The sequence below is a fragment of the Monomorium pharaonis genome, chromosome 3, assembly GCF_013373865.1.
Source record: "Monomorium pharaonis isolate MP-MQ-018 chromosome 3, ASM1337386v2, whole genome shotgun sequence".
NCBI classification, from domain to species: domain Eukaryota; kingdom Metazoa; phylum Arthropoda; class Insecta; order Hymenoptera; family Formicidae; genus Monomorium; species Monomorium pharaonis.
Window position 1 is genome coordinate 33,085,083 of NC_050469.1, and position 18,822 is coordinate 33,103,904.

General features: G+C 25.8%; 1 protein-coding gene across 1 annotated transcript in view; it reads left to right on the plus strand.

The window, feature by feature from the left end:
* LOC105837049 (5-hydroxytryptamine receptor 1) overlaps window positions 1-18,822 on the plus strand; it is a 108,350-nt gene that overhangs the window by 45,488 nt on the left and 44,040 nt on the right. The window contains exon 2 of the mRNA XM_028193856.2: window positions 17,267-17,581. Within this exon, the coding sequence (XP_028049657.1) occupies window positions 17,420-17,581 (162 nt within the window). The 5' untranslated portion in view covers window positions 17,267-17,419. The remainder of the gene's footprint in view (window positions 1-17,266; window positions 17,582-18,822) is intronic.

The window sequence follows — 18,822 nt, forward strand, 5'->3', positions numbered from 1 at the left end:
TTTATTTTAAAATATTTCTAAAAAATTGCCTATTTTTTGCCGTTTGCAGGGAACGACTCCCTTAACTTGTAGAATATGTTATTTTCTCACTTACAATACTTCTGCATAATCTTTGAATTGAAAACGGCAGGACACCTTCTCTTGTAGTGCTAAATTTAATATAATGTGACAATGTTTAAATATTTTATGTTAAATTAATATTCAACGTTTCTTAATATTAAAATAATTTATGAGTAAATAAATAACATCAAAGTAGTATAGTTTCAAAACATAGATTCTAAGATATTAATTAATAAAATGTACTTTTGTCAATGTATTATAAATATTAATTTTATTTAAGAAATATTTATGAGTTACTTTTTCCAATATATTTATCTTGCATTAATTTAACACTAAAGTTTAAGTAGATCATTTGACATGCAATATATTTTAAATTTAATACAAATTTTCCAACTGTATACTTACAGAAACCTTACACAGTCCTATCAAATACTGATAGTATTAATCGTGTTTGATTAACTTTTAGAAGACCGAGATGGTCCGTATATGGAACACTAAAATAGACACCTATTTAAAGAGCATTATTAATATATGTACATTTACATATACATTAACATATACATATATGCTGTTTAGGAAATAAGTTAATTTGCATGCTTATATACAATTATTTTATTATGTATAATTCTATATAGTTATGTATATATATATTTATCGGTCGGAAAATTAACTTACTATTATTGTTTGCTCTTTAAAGATATATACTGATTATTGAGAATAATATATCATATACTTCAGTAGTCGAACTTGCTAAAATGTCCTTATGGAATAAAGGGAAATCCAAGTTCAAATCCTGGCTGAGATATAATTTTTCGTAATAAATTATTTAGAGTTTTTTTGGAGAAAGGTGGATTTGAAGGTGCCTCTAAGCATCGATATTTACCTTAGTAACTGTGTTTTAAGACTAACAAAATTGTTGGCGCGCAGTTTATATGAGCTAAGAATTTTAACCCTCTGCCTACACATGGGTTACTTTTTTTTTCATTACGGTAACCCCAGTTGATTTTGAAATGCCTACTACTTAAAAGTATTTAGCAAGGGGACGCTGGGACTGGGGGGGGGAGGGGGGGGGAGTTTGAACTGTGCTCTACTTATTCTTCTTTGGGCGTTGTCAATGTTCTAAAAACAACAGAAGTACGAGCATTGAAAGTGTATGTTAGGGTTACAGTTACCCCGTGTGTAGGGAACGTAATAAAAAATGGAAAAGTTCCAAATTTGAAGGGTAAGTAAAAGTTATTTTTTTGTTCATTACGTATCATTTACGCATACAGTACTTATATATATTACCAATGTCGCGATCACTTTGCGAAAATATGCTGCAATTGTAGCATTACAAATTAAAAATTTTTTCTATAACAAATAAAATCTTTTGTAATATTTTTTGTATTAATAATTATGTTTTTGTGTATTAATAATTATGTTTTTTAAATAAATATTACTATTTTTTTTACTATTGTGTTTGAACTGCATTCATTTTTTACTAAATTTACATTATATACAAAATAAATATATTTTTTGAACAGAATCCAAAAACTGACGATAGATTCTTAAAGTACAACTCTTTCCCTTTCTATTGAACACCATTTTAATTAATTTATCTATTTTTTTCTAATAAATATAGGCGTTTAAAAAAAAGGCAAATTTTTACAAAAATTTTTTGTTCCTTTCTCATTTTTTTCAAAAAATTTCTTTTCTTTTAATATTTTCGACTTTTCAGCCAAGCCATCATAATTCTAAAATTTTTTCCTTTCGATTAAAAAAAACAAAGTTAAAATTGATTAAATATATTTGCAGATATAAGTCAACGAAATTTTGGGGTTAGCGTAACCTCTGTGTGTAGGAATCGGGAGAAAAATAAGGTGTGTAGGCAGAGGGTTAAAATTAGTAGAAAAATTTTATACAGTACCAAGACGCTGCAGATCGAATAGGCAGTCTTAATTCGATCTATATGTTCAAAAAATATAAAAATTAAAACAAAAAAGTTAAAAATTAATAACGATTTAAAAACATTAAAAAAAAACCAATGAAAAATAGCGGTTATAAAAACAAGCAGTTATAAAACTTTCTATGTTCACGTTGTTAGCTGTGATAATCCTAAAGGAAAGTTGTACGCAACAGTGTACCTGATGTTATTTATTAAAGGGAGAATTTAGTTTAAGCGATCAAAAAATTTGTAGATAGGAATTTTTTCCAAGCTAAAATAAAACCAATTGTTTTAAAATTTTAAAGATTTTACATTTTATCACACATTTTAACTACACATAAAATAATTTTTTTTTTAATATTGATTTTTTTGTTTAAAAAATAGAGCCATGAGAGCGTTGTTTTACTGTGTACATTCCAGTGGTCGTAATTTGATTAAAAAAAAAAAAAAAAAAACCGAAATTATTTTTTATTATTTATGCTACTGCTTTCTAGTTAAACTAAAAAAATTAAAAAAAACAGACTGGAAATTTTACACAACTTCGGAAAAAAAAACAATTTACATAATAAAATTTCAACTTCTTGCAAAAATAATTGTTTAATTTAATTTTTTTCAAAAATATTTTAGTTTATCTAAAAGTGGAACTAATTATCTACAAAATAAACTCACGAACAATTTAATTAGTAATTAGATTTTTTCTCGTGTGCAAAAACTTAAGAAAGTCATATGAGAATTACGACTCAATTTCTTGCAGAATTTTTTGTATATATATATATATACACAAATACCATAATTTTCAACAAATTTGTATATTACAATATTTGTATAAATGTGTTCTTTTAGCTCACGTAAATAATTAATTTTTCTTATTGTAACTTCATAATTGTGATGCTTATTATAAAGTTTTTAATTGTTGAACTACTTTTAACGAAAGTGTTGAACAGGAGATTCTTTTCTTAATCTTGACATATGTTGTCATAACTTCTAATAACTGTTTAAAAGTTTCAGCCATAGATTATTGTATTAATGAATTATTATATATATATATATATATATATATATATATATATATATAATAATTTTTCGTCTTTTCCCCTGTATCATTATACTAAAAATCGAAGTAAAAATCTAATCTTATTAACTTATAACTTCGGTGAATATAGATTGAATTAGTTTTATATCTCAAAAAAGAGATGTGAGAGACGAGAGTCTTTTTTTTGTTTATACGTAAATTGCTTTTACATAAATAAATAAATAAATATAATATAAAAAATTTATTATTTTCCTTTCGATAAAATTTATTTAAGGGGGGCTCATATCTGAGGTTTTAAAAAATTAAATTTTTTTATTGCTTTAATTATTAGTTTGAACCCTTAAAAATACGAGAAAAGCGAAATTCAAAGTCGAAGAAAGTGAATTTTCTGAAGCAAAGAGCATGACGCAATGCACGCGAAGAAAGAGAAAAAAGTTCCACGGAGGAGATAAAAGAGGCTAGGTCATTATTAGTGGTAAGAAAGGAAGCTGATGATGCTGATGAGTTGACAGAAGGTTAGTTTTATACAGCAGGCAAATTAATAATAAGATGGAAATTCTTGCTGTGACATAGTGTAATGTTTTAAAAACTTTAAACGCGTTTTTCTCAGAACTGCATTTTCCGAAACGGTGTGACTGATGATAACTAAAAAAGTTTTCATCCGATTGACTTTAAATTTTAATTGAATATTCTTAGCAATATTCTCTATCGTTTCACGTAGAATTTTTGCAAAATATTTTGTATTTTCTTTATCGACAATTAAAGACGATTTTTTTGGAAAGTTTTAACTTTTTTCAAAAAATTGCAAGAGAAATCAATATTTTTAAACATCTCTACGTCAGACGATAACTATAACAATGCAGATGATGTCATTTTTTTACTTGCCTAAATTAAACTGTTTTGACGAAATCAGTCACACCGTTTGAGCCCGTCTCACGAAAGGTGTTCCCGTAATCACGAAAGGTGGAGTAGGAAGCCGCCATTTTGTGGTTTAAACGGAAGAAAAAAATTATTTTTAAGAAAATGTGTACAATGTAACCATTAAGTTGGTTTTTTAATCAAGGTATTTATTTTTCTCTCACAAATTCACAAATCTAGGATGTCTAAATCTAATTTTTGGATGCCAGGAATGAGTATTCTTTTAATCAAAAAGAATTAATTACGTCAAAGCAAAACGTCGTAAATGTTTTTTTTTCGAAAAAAAATATTTAAGAGAAAACTATTGTTCCAAAAATTTTACTAAAAATTTACACACGACTGGAGCTTCTTGATATAGTTTTTACAATTTCTAACTAATTATTATAATTAAGCTATACTAATATGATAGAGAGAATTTATCTCTATGTCTTTATACTGGAAACAATTTTATAATTTCCTTGATAGCAAATGAAACACGATGCTTGTCAGTTTGCTCCAATAGCGGAGTAAATTGGCATATATCATGTGAGTTGCCTATAACAGATTTCATATTAAATTAATGAAAACATAAAAGAACTAATAAAAATAAAAAACTGATCAAAAATATGAATTTCTTGATTAAAAATTGTATTTTTTGAAGTTGTTTTGTGACGATTCAATTGAGCAAAATGCCGTTACAGAAAAGATGTTATAAAAAATATAAATTATTTTAAATACAACATCCCGTGAAAAAAAATTAATATATTCCAAATAAGAAGTTTAATAAAAATTTTATAAAATTTGTATAAAGACCTAATAAGAAAGTCATCTAAAACTACATATGTAGCCCTTATAAAAATGAAGCAAGATGTGTGGTTATGATAGCAATTTTTCTAGTTTTATATAAAGTTTTTATTAACAATTATTAAATTTAATAAGACTTTATTATGTCAAATTTATAGAATTTAATTAAATTTTAATTAGTTCTTAATATGAAATGATAATTAATATGATTTTAATAAAGATCTTAATAAAGGTTTTAATAAGGATCTTAATAAGAATAGTGTATACACAGAGAGAAAGATTTCTTTAGATTTAAGAATTGTTACCTATATAAAAGCTATAATTGTTAGCTATATAAAAAATTTTTAGCCATGACAGCTAAGATGTGTCTTTAAGACATAATAATAAATATCACATAGGCCCTGAGAGCTCATTACGATAGCATAGGTTGATCCGTTTTCTGACACCGTGGATGGTCTGCTTACGTAGCCTTTGGAGTGTAAATTGCATTACGAGAACGGTGCCGCGTGCGTCATCGCCTAGTGGCGGTCCGCGAATTACATCGCGGCTGCTGCGACCATATAAGATTGAATCTTATTTAAATCAAATGTTTTTATTTAAATTAAATATATTTCAAGTATTATTTCAAATAATAGTGATTAAAAATTTTATTCCTATTCCTTGCCATTATTTCTGGATTCTTCATCAATTAATTTATAATGGTTATTCTAAACAATAAATTAATTATAAGTAGCAACACTCTTATTTCAATTAAACATATTTTATATCATTTTTATTCAAAGAAATGTTTTATTTCATGGCGTAATATTTAGTATAATCAAAGAAAATGTTGTTTCATCAAAACATATTGCTTCAAACAATCGTGTTTGTTTTGTCAAACAATATGGTTTAATGCAACAAAATCACAAAATTTGTATTAAAAAAAAAAAATATTTTATTTGAAGTAATTTTGTTTCAGTGAAACAAATGTAAGCTAAACAAATCGAAATAATGAATGTAAAGAAATCTTTCTCTCTGTGTACTAATATGGTCGCAATATGAGGTCTTAATTAACAAGAGCTAAATGCTGGGATGCTATTCTGTACATAATTACCGACAGCTTTTACATACCTCAATAAATAATGGCGTTGTGTATATTTTTTGATATCTCCAAATATATGTGCAATATGATATGAATTTACCAAACCAACAGCTGTTTGTGCACGGAGAGAATTTTCTCTTAAAAATTACCCTGAACATCGTGATAATTGTGACACAACGTAAACCTGGAAAAATTTTACTTTATTTTTAGAAAAATTTACTAAAATTTTAATAAAATTTGGTAAAATTTTGAAAATTTTACTATACTTCTAACAAAATTGACTAAATATTATTAATTTTCAGCTTGCTATATGTAAAGATACAAACATTTAACAATTCGGTCCAAAACGAGCAATAATTGAAGTGAATTTCGATAACATTATAGTAATTTATTTTTACTTTATAAACGCTATAATTTATTGAGAATAATATGAATATACTGCGAACAGTTTCGGACTAACTTGTGTCCTTTTTCAGCGCGAGAAAACAATGGTAATAGTTTTACATGTAACTTTAAAACATGTAAAACTATCACCATTGTTTTCTCGCGCTGAAGAAGGACAAGTTAGTCCGAAACTGTTCGCAGTATATTCATATTATTCTTAATAAATTATAGCGTTTATAAAGTAAAAATAAATTTATAATGTTATCGAAATTCACCTCAATTATTGTTCGTTTTGGACCGAATTGTTAAATGTTTTTGTAAAATTTACTAAAACTTTGTCAAATTTTATTAAAATTTTAGTAAATTTTAGTAAATTTTAATAAATTTTGTTAAAAGTATACTAAAATTCTTCAAGGTTTACGTTGTCTCACAATTACTACGATTTTCAGGGTAATTTTTAAGAGAAAATTCTCTCCGTGTAGCCATATATAGAATAGCAACCCTGTATATAAAAATTATTTTAAAAGCAAAAATGATATATTACTACATCAAAATTATTTATTAAATCAGGTATAATCTGTGTAACACTATAAAATTGGAAAAATATATTGATGTGTGATAAGTTGCTTGACACATGGAGACGGAGAAGAGAAGGAGAAGACTGAACACATCTCTAGTATTTGTAAAGAGACAAACATTTGTTAATTTTTTAAAAATGTAGTCCGTATTAAATTTGAGATATATTGACATATTATAAATATATAAATTTTACCACGGAATATAACCAGAAAATATTACGCTTTATATATAAGCTTTAATTAACTTATACTATATAATTTTATATTGTGGATTAAATTTTAGTATATAACTATATTTAAATATAACCAAACTTTATTTATAAAGTAAAGGCTGGCAAATGTCTTATTAAGACATATAAAAAATTTGCAAGTTTCTTATTAAAATTAAATATAGGTAGATTTAAAGAATTTCATAAAAATGTATTTAATAAGGAGCTTTATATAGTTTAATATAAATATTTACTTCGTTCAATCTTTATAAAGACATTTAATAAAGCTATAATATCTAATATAGATCTGTATATAATCAAAATTAAATGTTTATAAAGTTTTAATTAAAAACTGAGTTCTTATTAAAATCTTATTGGTATCTTACTTAATTTTAATATAATTTATATTAATCTATATTGAATTTATATAAAATTTTTCTTCACGGGAAGTTTTTTTTTCTGTCTATTAACAGAACTAGTGACTATTGTAGAAATAAAAAACAATCTTCGCACAGTGCAAATATCGGTTATAATTTAAAAATAAGTAACAAAAGAAATAAGAAAAGTTTGTTAATGGCAAAGTAGAATGCTGTGTGATTCATGATATACTTTGCGTATGGATCTTTTCAGCGTCCATTATCTTATTGTAAATTCATTCACTTAGCAAAGATGGAATAAACATATTCTGGCATATATTATGACATGCCGCTTTTGCTTGTGATTCATGATACATCTTTACACTTTGTGTAAGAATCTTTATTAATCTTTATATATTCATTTTTAGTATATTGTATTCATTAAAAAATATAGAAAAGTAAAAAAAATTAGGATTCATGAAACAATTTAATTCTTGAAACATTAAAACTTTTATTTTTGAGAATAGACTTTAATAACAAACGACCCGAGAAAAAATGGATTTATGCAATTATATATGATCATATAATTGGACATATACATATAATAATATAATTGGATCCGCGATATGATCTTATATAACCATATACAATTATATATAGTCAAATATGATTATATATAAGTAAATATAATATTATATTATACTATTATATATAATAATATGTGAATGACGAAATGATATGATTTTATTTGTATGTAATCATATTCAATTACATATGATTATATATGGAAACGTTTGAACAAATATAATTATAAACAAATAAGATCATATCGGGCCAAAATTTCGATATTAATGTATATAATAATATATAATTATATATGTTATTAAATCTGTTTATATCTAATTATACATATATATGATCATATTATGCCCATTTTTTCTCGAAAAATAATCACAGTAATTTGTTATGAAAAAATGATTGAATTTAAACATGCATTGCGATACTTTGACTCATTAAAGTAACCTCAGCTTGATTTATTGTTGTCAGAGTGAATATTAGAATTTAAATATCACAAAATGAACCTTATTTAGCATTTCTATATTAAATAAAGGTATCATATTTAAAATAGTTACATTTATTTTTCTATTTTTTATTTGTTTTTGTATAACAAAATAACACAGATATAATCTTTACTAAAAAACATAGAAGAAGCTGTGCGTGCGTAGATATGTATGTATGTATGTATGTATGTATGTATGTATGTATGTATGTATGTATGTGTGTGTATGTATGTATGTATGTATGTATGTGTGTGTATGTATGTATGTATGTATGTGTGTATGTATGTATGTATGTATGTATGTATGTATGTATGTGTGTGTACAACATTAACAATCAATAAAAAAATTTACATAGATTTAATGTTGAAAGAACATTGCTATGTCTTTGAATATCTTATGCTGTGGAATAGCTCCTTTGACTTATTATGATGTAATGTTTTAGATTAGAAATGAAAATGTATAGCTTTTGTTCTTATTAATGTAAGCGCATAAATTTGTTAAATCTTAAAATTTCAAAAATGCTTTTCAATTATATTATATAAGGAGCGCAGATTAGTGCACTGCAATAATTTACATTTTATGACATATTTTATCTTATGATACATGACAGATATGTAATATAAACCATGACCTAAAATTAAGCAAGATTTAAAAATGCAAGTACATTTGAAGTAAACACATAATTATGCATAGTCTTTACCTCATCTTTCTGATAATATCCTCGTCACAAAAATGCTGTAAAAATTACCGCTGTGGTCGGAGCGAAAATATAAATAAAACTGAGAAAGTGCATTATTAGAAATAACGTCGTTATATGTCAGATGGGGAATGAGTTTAATATATTTTATATGGCAGTTGTTAACCAGAGAAAAAGTGGTCATAATATGATCATATATAAATATATATAATTAGATAATTAGATCAAGAATTTTCAAATCAATAAAAGAAATAAAAAGATTTGGCAATACAAAAATCATGTTTTTTATCATTATGTGAAAATAGATGTCTCCAATGTCCCCTTAAGCCTTTTCTATATGTATCTGATATAAATAAAAAATATATTTCTTATCAAATATAATTTATTCTTTACAAAAATCATTTAATTGTGTTTTTATTTAAAATATAAAAAGGATCCAAATAACTATTAGATTTGATCGATATACTGAATTTCGTATACCTTATCAATAACTGTATTGGATCTGATCCAATCCAGCTAAATCTAGCATATCAGATCAAATTTCCACCCCGACTAACACGCGTGAAGCGAGGCTGACAACCATGAATTCATAGTCTCCGTTAAATTGAAGTAGAGTACTCGTGCGGTAGAAATTTGTATCGCATTTAATGGCGCTCTTATTTTTTTACTTCTTCTTTACTGAGAAAAGCTCTGTCTTTTTAACAGAACTAATCTTTTTAACAATTGCAAGAAATACTTCTGTCTAGAGTTGTTGCTTGTCGGTTTATCGAAAAAATTACATGACGTAAAGCTGCGACGGTATCAAAGTCTTCTTTCAGCTGCGAGACGTGACCCGGATCTTCAGTATGTAATTAGATTCAAAAGCCCGCGCCGTGAGTGAAAGCGGTAAGCTTCGGATGAAAAACGCTTAGAGAAGATAACAAGCGACATCTCTCACCTTTATGTAACATGTTCCGTAAAGAGATACACAATTTTATGAAAAAGAAAAAAAAAAACGGTTATAACGCAATATTGTTCATTGAATGTGTAAAAAAGCAACAGTGTTAATAACTCTTTTCGAATTTATCTACTTTAAATGTAATATAATCTAAGAAAGGTATCGATCAGAGATAAAAGTAACAATTTTATCTTTAGCATGTAAATTATAATTTACATTTAGATTTTTCCTGTTTAGAAAGATTTTTTCTTTAATTATCATTTAATATAACAAATTTTTTTTATTTTTTTGGGGGGAGAAGCAAATAATTGAATACGCTTTTTTTTTTAAAGCTTATGTTTTTATTTCTATTACCTACGTGCCTACTCGTGAGTCAGTTGTAACAATGTTTAGGTACGTTTTAAAATAATTGAAATGTAGTTAAATGATAAAAATAAATTATTATTAACAAAATTATTTAATTGTGCATAAGTTTGTTAAGTAATAGTTTAAAAAATTTTGATTATTATACTAACTACAATAATATCAATTTTTATAACACATTAAAATAAAATCATTCATTTATTTATTAAAATAAAATGTCTTTAAATTAATACAAAATAGGTTTTTAATGATATTACGCAATAAATATTACATAAACATTGAAATTAATAAAGTAATTGATCAATTTTTTAATCGAAATAAAAAAGAAGTACTATGTTTAATAGAGAATATGTTATTAGAGAATATTTTAAACAGTTATCATATCTTTAAAATACCGATATTTACTTGTATGATTTTACTGAGTACATTTTTATACCTTTTAAAATTCATTGAACTGTGCGCCAATTAGAGATTTCGGTCTTTGAAATACAGTTACAAGATGAACAAGATTAATAATATCATAACATTAAATTGATAAACATTTTTGCAACAGAATTATTTGCAGTATTTGCAATAATTAAGGTAGGCAGCTACCTTACATCTCATTTTTCTCATTAATTGGTAATTATTTTTTAGGAATAAAATTTTTAAAGTAAAATATACATTATTTTCCATGAAAAAAGTTTTAAATATTTTTCTCTAATAAATAGTTTATTTAATCCTTCCTGATCACACTTTGAATTTGTAACAAGTTGGTCACATGGGGTGTGTCACATTCCATTGACATTTTTGCTGGTTTTATTATAATTATTTTGCATTTTTAAACTTTTATACATATTTGTATTGATACATTATTAAAGGGTTTAAAAATATGTTCCGATAATTAAAATATTGAGAATAAGTAAATATAATATAGTCTTGTAAAAGTTTAGTTTCAAAGTTTTAGAGCACGTAAATTAGAATCGAAAATTGCTTGGGGTGCTATACATCCTATGTGACCAGGTTAAATAGGGTAAAATAGTTTGATTTTTAGCAAATAAATTATTTATTTTTACGCACGGTGTCATCTCTTTAAATAAAATATATTTTACAGAAATCTTGTTTAAAAAGATATCATGCATTTAACGTGCGTGAAAATAAATGATTTATTAGTTAAAAATAAAACTGTTATTTTGTTCTATTTAAATAAACCATTTATTAGAGAAATGTATATTTTACTCTAAAAATTGAATTCTTAAGAAATCAATCGATTAATAAGAAAACTGAGATATATTTTATGGAAATGAATATTTTTTTCTACAAATCAATTTCTTTATAACAAATTTTATAACAAATATCAAAGAAAATGTCATATGACACATTGGGTTTTTAATGCTTTTACGTTTTTCTCTTAGTGTAGTTTTAACATACAAATAAATAAGATGTATTTGTTACCAAATACATTGACTTAAAATTTTAAACATTAAAAAAATTGGCTACTTTATCTAAACTATGATGGATGGTCGTAGTATTTATATTAAAAAAAAAAAAAGTTATAATCACACATTACAATCTACATATTTATCTTCGTTATATGCCTAATGTTAATTATGATAGCTTAACTGTAATATATTTGATGTTGTGACAGTTTTAGTAAAAAACTTTGCAGGCAAAAGTAAAAACGTGATCATTCACAATATTATTATTTCGAATAGTGTATCCACATAAATTATTGTAAATATCGATTATCTTTGAGAATGATCTGCACATAAATACATTATTTAGCAATTTAGCATATTGAAAAAATTAGTGGCCATCATACGGTCACCTTAGTTTATCCTAATTAATAGATTGATTATTTTAGAAATATTATGCAACAAAATAACGGATTTAATCTTCAAATGGATACCTAATTTTTAAATTATCTTGCATTTCTTATCCGTAGACAACAGAAATCAGAAATTGGACATGTCAGATTTGGTGTTCAGTCCTGCTTTCTATCGAACATAATTTCTACTTGAGAATATCGAAACGCTGAATAATATTTGAGAGAAGTATTAATCTTGTTTTGATGTATTAACGCAGCGAGGTGTGTTGTATTGGCATACGTATTATTAAGAGATGATACATGTGCAATAGCTACAATGCCAATCACATACGCAATGAGAATATGGAATAAGCTTCTCGGATAACAGACGATTATGCACATGGACGTACTGTTGGTACCAGCATTAAACATATCATGAAACATCTACAATATTCTAGTGACCGTGTCTCAGCCAAGTTCTCTAGTGAAAAAATTATCATTTAAAAATAAGAATTATTAAAAAATTAAATAATCTGTTGACAAAGTTAATGTCTTTTTATAATTAATATAAAAAACGTTCTTAAAGAATAAAACTTATTGTTATTTTTTATTTATGAAAATAAATATTTAGTTTATTTCTGCAAGGAGAATTTATTATAGAGGAGGTGATATTATGGCTACAATGTAGACAATATGACCACTCATATTATCTCGATTATTAGCTGACGAATTCTAGTAATTTTCGATTACTTATGGAATCATTTGTTTAGCAGCTTGCCATTATAAAGTGGCGCTAATGTAGCAATACACAATAGCCAATGTTTATTATAAGGCATTTTTAGTTTTGAGCATTTCGAAACTTTTTTAAGCTACACTTTAACTTTTAATTATATATACTTCTTCATTCTTTTTCAACATAGAAGCTAAAAATCAAACTTTTAAAGTTTAGTATCTCGAAAACTATTGATTTTAAAGTATACAAAGTTAAGCTCTAGAAGTATGTTCTTGCATGTAATCATTTTTTCAAAATATGTATAATTTTTAATATAGACATAAAAATTTATATTTGTAATAAGACAAATAGTTATTTGAGTTAGGTTAGGTTGTATAATTCCGTTGTGCTTTTTCGGCGTTTATACTGATATTATATTGCTAACACGATTATATTATAATTGGTTGGAAAAATATTCTACATATATGCTTACCGCGTGCGAAAACGCACTCCCCCCCCCACACACACACACAAGTGCATAAATAGAGATATTGTGATTATTCCTTATTTGATTTTAGATAAAATAAACCACGTCTTTCCAATTCTCACAAAAGATTAAAATAGTCGATAGGTCGAGTGTCAATAGATTTGAATTTCATTTTCACGTCTACAAAATTATGTGATCTTTTGCTTGACCTGATTACTTTAAAATTAAAAAAAAAAGTGATGGCATTTTTCCGGCATTTTTAAATGGACGACAATAGCTTATGCAAATAATTACTTAAAATCCCGACAATTACCTAAAATAAATAATAATGTCAAAATTAAGTTTCAAGTTAAACTAACTAACACTATATCGAGCCGAAGCATACCATCCGTTTTAAATATTTCTTACATAAAAATTATTTCAGCTTATTGTTCAGCATATTAATCGTGTAAACATAATGAATAAGTCTTGTTTATTACCGTCGCCAGCTTGGTTTTATGTTATGAAGAACACAAAGCGTGTCAGCAGTACTATTATATATGTATATAAATTTCTAAATTTCTCATAATATATTATATAAAGTATAAATAAATTTTTCTTCGAAACTTGTATTTAAATAATTGAAATATTATGTATAGTGATTTTATGTATGATGTATAGTGATATTTCTAAAATTATATTATAGATCCAAAAAATTAAAGAATCACCTATTCTGCCTTTTAAAAGTAGATATACAATATTGTAAAGTTTTTCCAAAACATGAATGAACAATCACACACAAGTATAATTTACAGCTTTTGGAAAAATAAATTTTTATTTGTTTCGCGTATTTGATTCTTGTTGTACAATTTTTTTTACACTGAGGTCTTTAATATTGAAACAAACTTTTTTTTTCTTATTTTTATTGCTTATGGACAACGGAATATTGTTCTGTATTTACAAAAAAAGCAAACAAAAGTTTTTAATTTTCTTTTCTTAGTCATTTAACCAATTAAATTTAGATGTATATTGTGTGTTGATTGTATAATTTAAATCATTGTAGTTGATAATTTCATGGGTAGCTTGTTAGCGTTTTATGAAAAAACTAATTGTAAGATTTTTAACTAAATTGTAAAATATTTTCTATTTAATAAATTTATAATATGGATGCACTTTGTAGAACGCTGAGATGTTTAAAAAGATAGATTTTATAATCTGGCCACAACACACCACACACACACACACACACACGCGCGCACACATACTTGCACGCACACAATCTATATTGCACATAAAATCTATATTGCACATTTTTATATAACGCTTAAAAGAATTTTGTTTACAAAATGTTAAGTCAACCAGTACTCCTCGATTAGAATTCCAAAGCTTTTTCGTAATAATATCACATATAATCTTACTTCACTGTAACTAACACCAAAATCCAACAAATCTACTAAATCAGTGAACGAAATAATTAGGTCGATGACGAAGAAGCACTAATGTTCTTCGTGGCTTCCTCGTACTATCTCGTTAACAACATGTTCAAAATTTCACGCAACTCGCACAACATTGTCTGAGGACTTCCGAAACTATCTCCATTAAATAGTCGCCATTAAATACTCGATTCCAATCAATACTCGCGGATGACGAGACACTCGTGCGACACTCTCGTTTCCTATCGGAAAGCATCATCGTAACGTTAATGCACATATTCTTTCTCATCTGTGAGGTAAAACGAGAAAGCTGCTGCAAAATTTTATTTTAAAATCAGCAATTAAAAGTTTTTAGTTAGCAATTGACATTGTCGACGCTGCAAAATTACAATCCGGACTTTACTACACTTCCTATTCTGTGTGATATGGTAATATAGTTCCTTGCATGAATTGTACGTTTGAATTTTTTCCTATTTGTATCATTATGTTGTATCGTTTTTCTAAAGATTTCTACATTTAAATCAGTAGCCTGATGGCGTTAAAAGAACGACAAAAAAATACACGTTTACAAGATCAAATATTATACATTTTTTAAATAGTAAAATAATTATTTATAATTTATAATAATTTATAGTATTATTTATCATTGATAAGTTTGCTATAAATCCAGAAACCAACGACAGATTATGAATAATTTTACAAGTTTACTGTTATAAATAAGAGTGTGATGGAAGAATTTTAATTACTGTACTTAATTAAAAACAATACAATACTTTCTTGTATAAATGGCGACTACATTCTAAGAATTTCTAAGGTTATCCGTAGTAATAATATCAATCTATTCTCGGATAATCATTTTATGATTTATTAATCATGAAATAAAAAGTGATTTTATCTTTGTAAACTTCGTTTTTCTCCAAAATTCAATATAATGTATATTTACTGACAAGTACATATATAATTTATTTACATGTACGTGTTTACATGTGTTGCTACATGTATTCTTCTATGTGTCTCATGATCGGAAGAATATGTTTGAGAAAACTATCTTTTATTGAACAAACAAATATGAAGAGCTCGTTAATGCTAAGCAAAAATAATACGATAAACAGATCAATATATCGGGCCAACCAATTTTTTGTGGTGTAAGTTATTCATTCTTAATTTAAATCTATCGAAGGAATTAGTATGATGTATTATAATGCTATTTAAAACATGAGGATGAATAAATTTACCTAAGAGGTAAGAAGCATTTAGCCGTTCACACCTTAGTTGATCAACTAGTCTATGTAAATCAAAAATTTCTATCGAGAGTAATTTAACACGAAAATTGTATAACGCTCTCTCAAGCCTCCTAATTGATCTATAATGTTTGAACCATAAATGTATGCCCCTAATTGTGTTTAAATGTTGGTTCGATATATTGACCTGTTTATCGTATTATTTTTGTTTCTCTTATTGTAGTTCCTTTCATATATCCAACTTCTTTTTTGTATGCACAATAATATTTTGTCATTAAGATCGTCACTACTTATCTAAAGCAAATAATTTGTCAACATTTTGGGCAGGAATTTAACATTCATTTAAAATATAGTTTTTAATGTCATATTACTTAGTGTAGAAAACATTATATTGTGCACATAATAACGTATGGAATGTTTATAGCATAGTATTTATTGTAGCATTTATTAAGTTGAAACATTAATTACATATAATAATACATAATATAATATCATTGATATTAATTTTCTACGAATAGGTAGAAACTAATAGGTATAAATTAAAAATTATAACTATGAATTAATATCACTAGTCAACAAAAAATTTGATTGAATAATTTTAATCAATAGAGATATTTCTTTCAAAAATGATTTTTAACGCGTTGAATTCGTATCAGTAAGTAAAAATGTTTTATCTCATTAAATTTTGAGAAAAATAAAATTAAAATTCTCCAACAAATTTTTTAATTTTGAAAATTTGATATGGTAGAATATTTTAATTTATACACAGAAAAAAATAATATAGCCAATAACATATGTAGTTTGCTGTTAATGCAAGTACAAGTATTACATTTGCTGTTAATGCAAGTACAATGTTGATACTGCAATAGCATATATTATTGTATTGAGTATATCTGTAGTTGGCAGCCCGCAACTATACATATCTTATTGGATATATTACTTTTTTTTCCTTGTAGATTTGGATTAAACGCATCAAGAACACTATAAAAGACATTTTTTAATTAGAATTATTTTTCAATTCTTTTTTGTCGACAAATGTGTTAAATTACTCTCTAAATTTCTTAGAGTGAAAATACTGCCACTGCTACTCTTAAAGAGTGAAAAATCACTTGAAATTGAGTGAAAAATCACTCAAAAAAATTGGAATGGCAGAGTTTTCACTCTAAGAAATTTAGAGAGTAGTATTTAATTATACATCTAACTTATTTTTATTAGTACGTTTACAAAAAATCATGATTTTGTAGGGTAAGCAAAAGTTGACTCAGGACTGTGATAAAGAAGAACTGCTACCATTTCTCCGGAATCAAGGCACGGGAATCTTTTATTTCTCTATATGCTTACGAAGACCGATATCCAATAATCGAAAGGATATAAGAAGCATAACATAGACATCGGAAATGACAACACAGGATACTATCATTTCTATAGAAGGGCAAGATTTAGTCAGTGTGGAAACGCCAAATTTCACGTCAATCATCAACAGTGTTCAGCCAGCTGCCACGTTTCTTTCCTTCTTTATAAATTTTCCCGGTGATTATTCGCCTTACAATGCAATAGAGGTAAGCGACGCATGGCGAAGTTATTAGCGTAATTATGTAGCTACCGAACAAAATTTTCTTTCGTAAAATAATAATATGTATTCTTAACACGAATACATAACACAAAATGAATGAGTGAATGTTAACATTCGTTATTATGTTTTAAAATAGTATTCTAATACATTTTTTGAAAGACTGACGAGAAGAAAACAGAAAAAATAAAATAACTGTAAGAAGAGCGCATTACAAATTAAAGTTTGGCGTCTATTCAACTTTCACAAGTTCTTTAAATACGATTACTTTAACTTAATTCGATGTAAATGATTTTGTATTCAGTCGAGACAACAAACATTAAATTACTTTTGCTTTTTCGATATATTGATGATTTGAGATGTTATTAACACTTCCAATTTTTATTTCCAATATAGTTCTTTATTTAAAATAATTATTTCCATTCCTCTGTTATTTAGTTAAACAAATATATAACTTTGTAACAGTTTATTTTAATTGGTATTATTACAGTTTACAGAGAGAGCCTTTTTGAAGTCTAGATAAATATTTACAGAAAAAGTTTATAGTCAGAATAGCGAACCACAGTTAAAAATACTACATACGTCAATCCATCGCATCACAAAGAAAAATACACAATGCAATAAATGTAAAAAGTACTTTAAACATTTTGTGCTTTAATCACGTTACATTATAGCAAAATAAAATTATTTATCATCTTAATATAAACAGCTTCGAATTTATTTCAGTCAATACAATGTTCAACTTTTCTGGTGTTGTTCCACTAATAGATTATTAATAATTTATATTGAGACATAATTGATAAAATGTAAAATATGATGTATATAAGTAAACAGATTTGTGCTTGTAGGATACTATTTATATGTTTTTGTTAACATGTAAACTTTTAGTTAACATGAATAATATAACATATTTTATCATAATTTTATTAAATCAATTTCAAGAATCTATAATGCATAATTAATACATATATTTTGCAGCATAATTGTCCCAATGCAATCTTCATAATTTTTTGTTTTATAAAATTATTTATATTATTTTATAATTTTCTCATCAATCTTTCCGGGATCGGAAGCTTAATATTAGGCTTATAATTAAATTTATCGAAAACATTATTTGTTTAGCTAAAATTACTTCTTTTATTATCATATATGCATTTATTTTAAAATAAATTGATGTTACTTTGCATAATGATATTTTACAGCTTTATACTTGATTATGTGCCACATAAT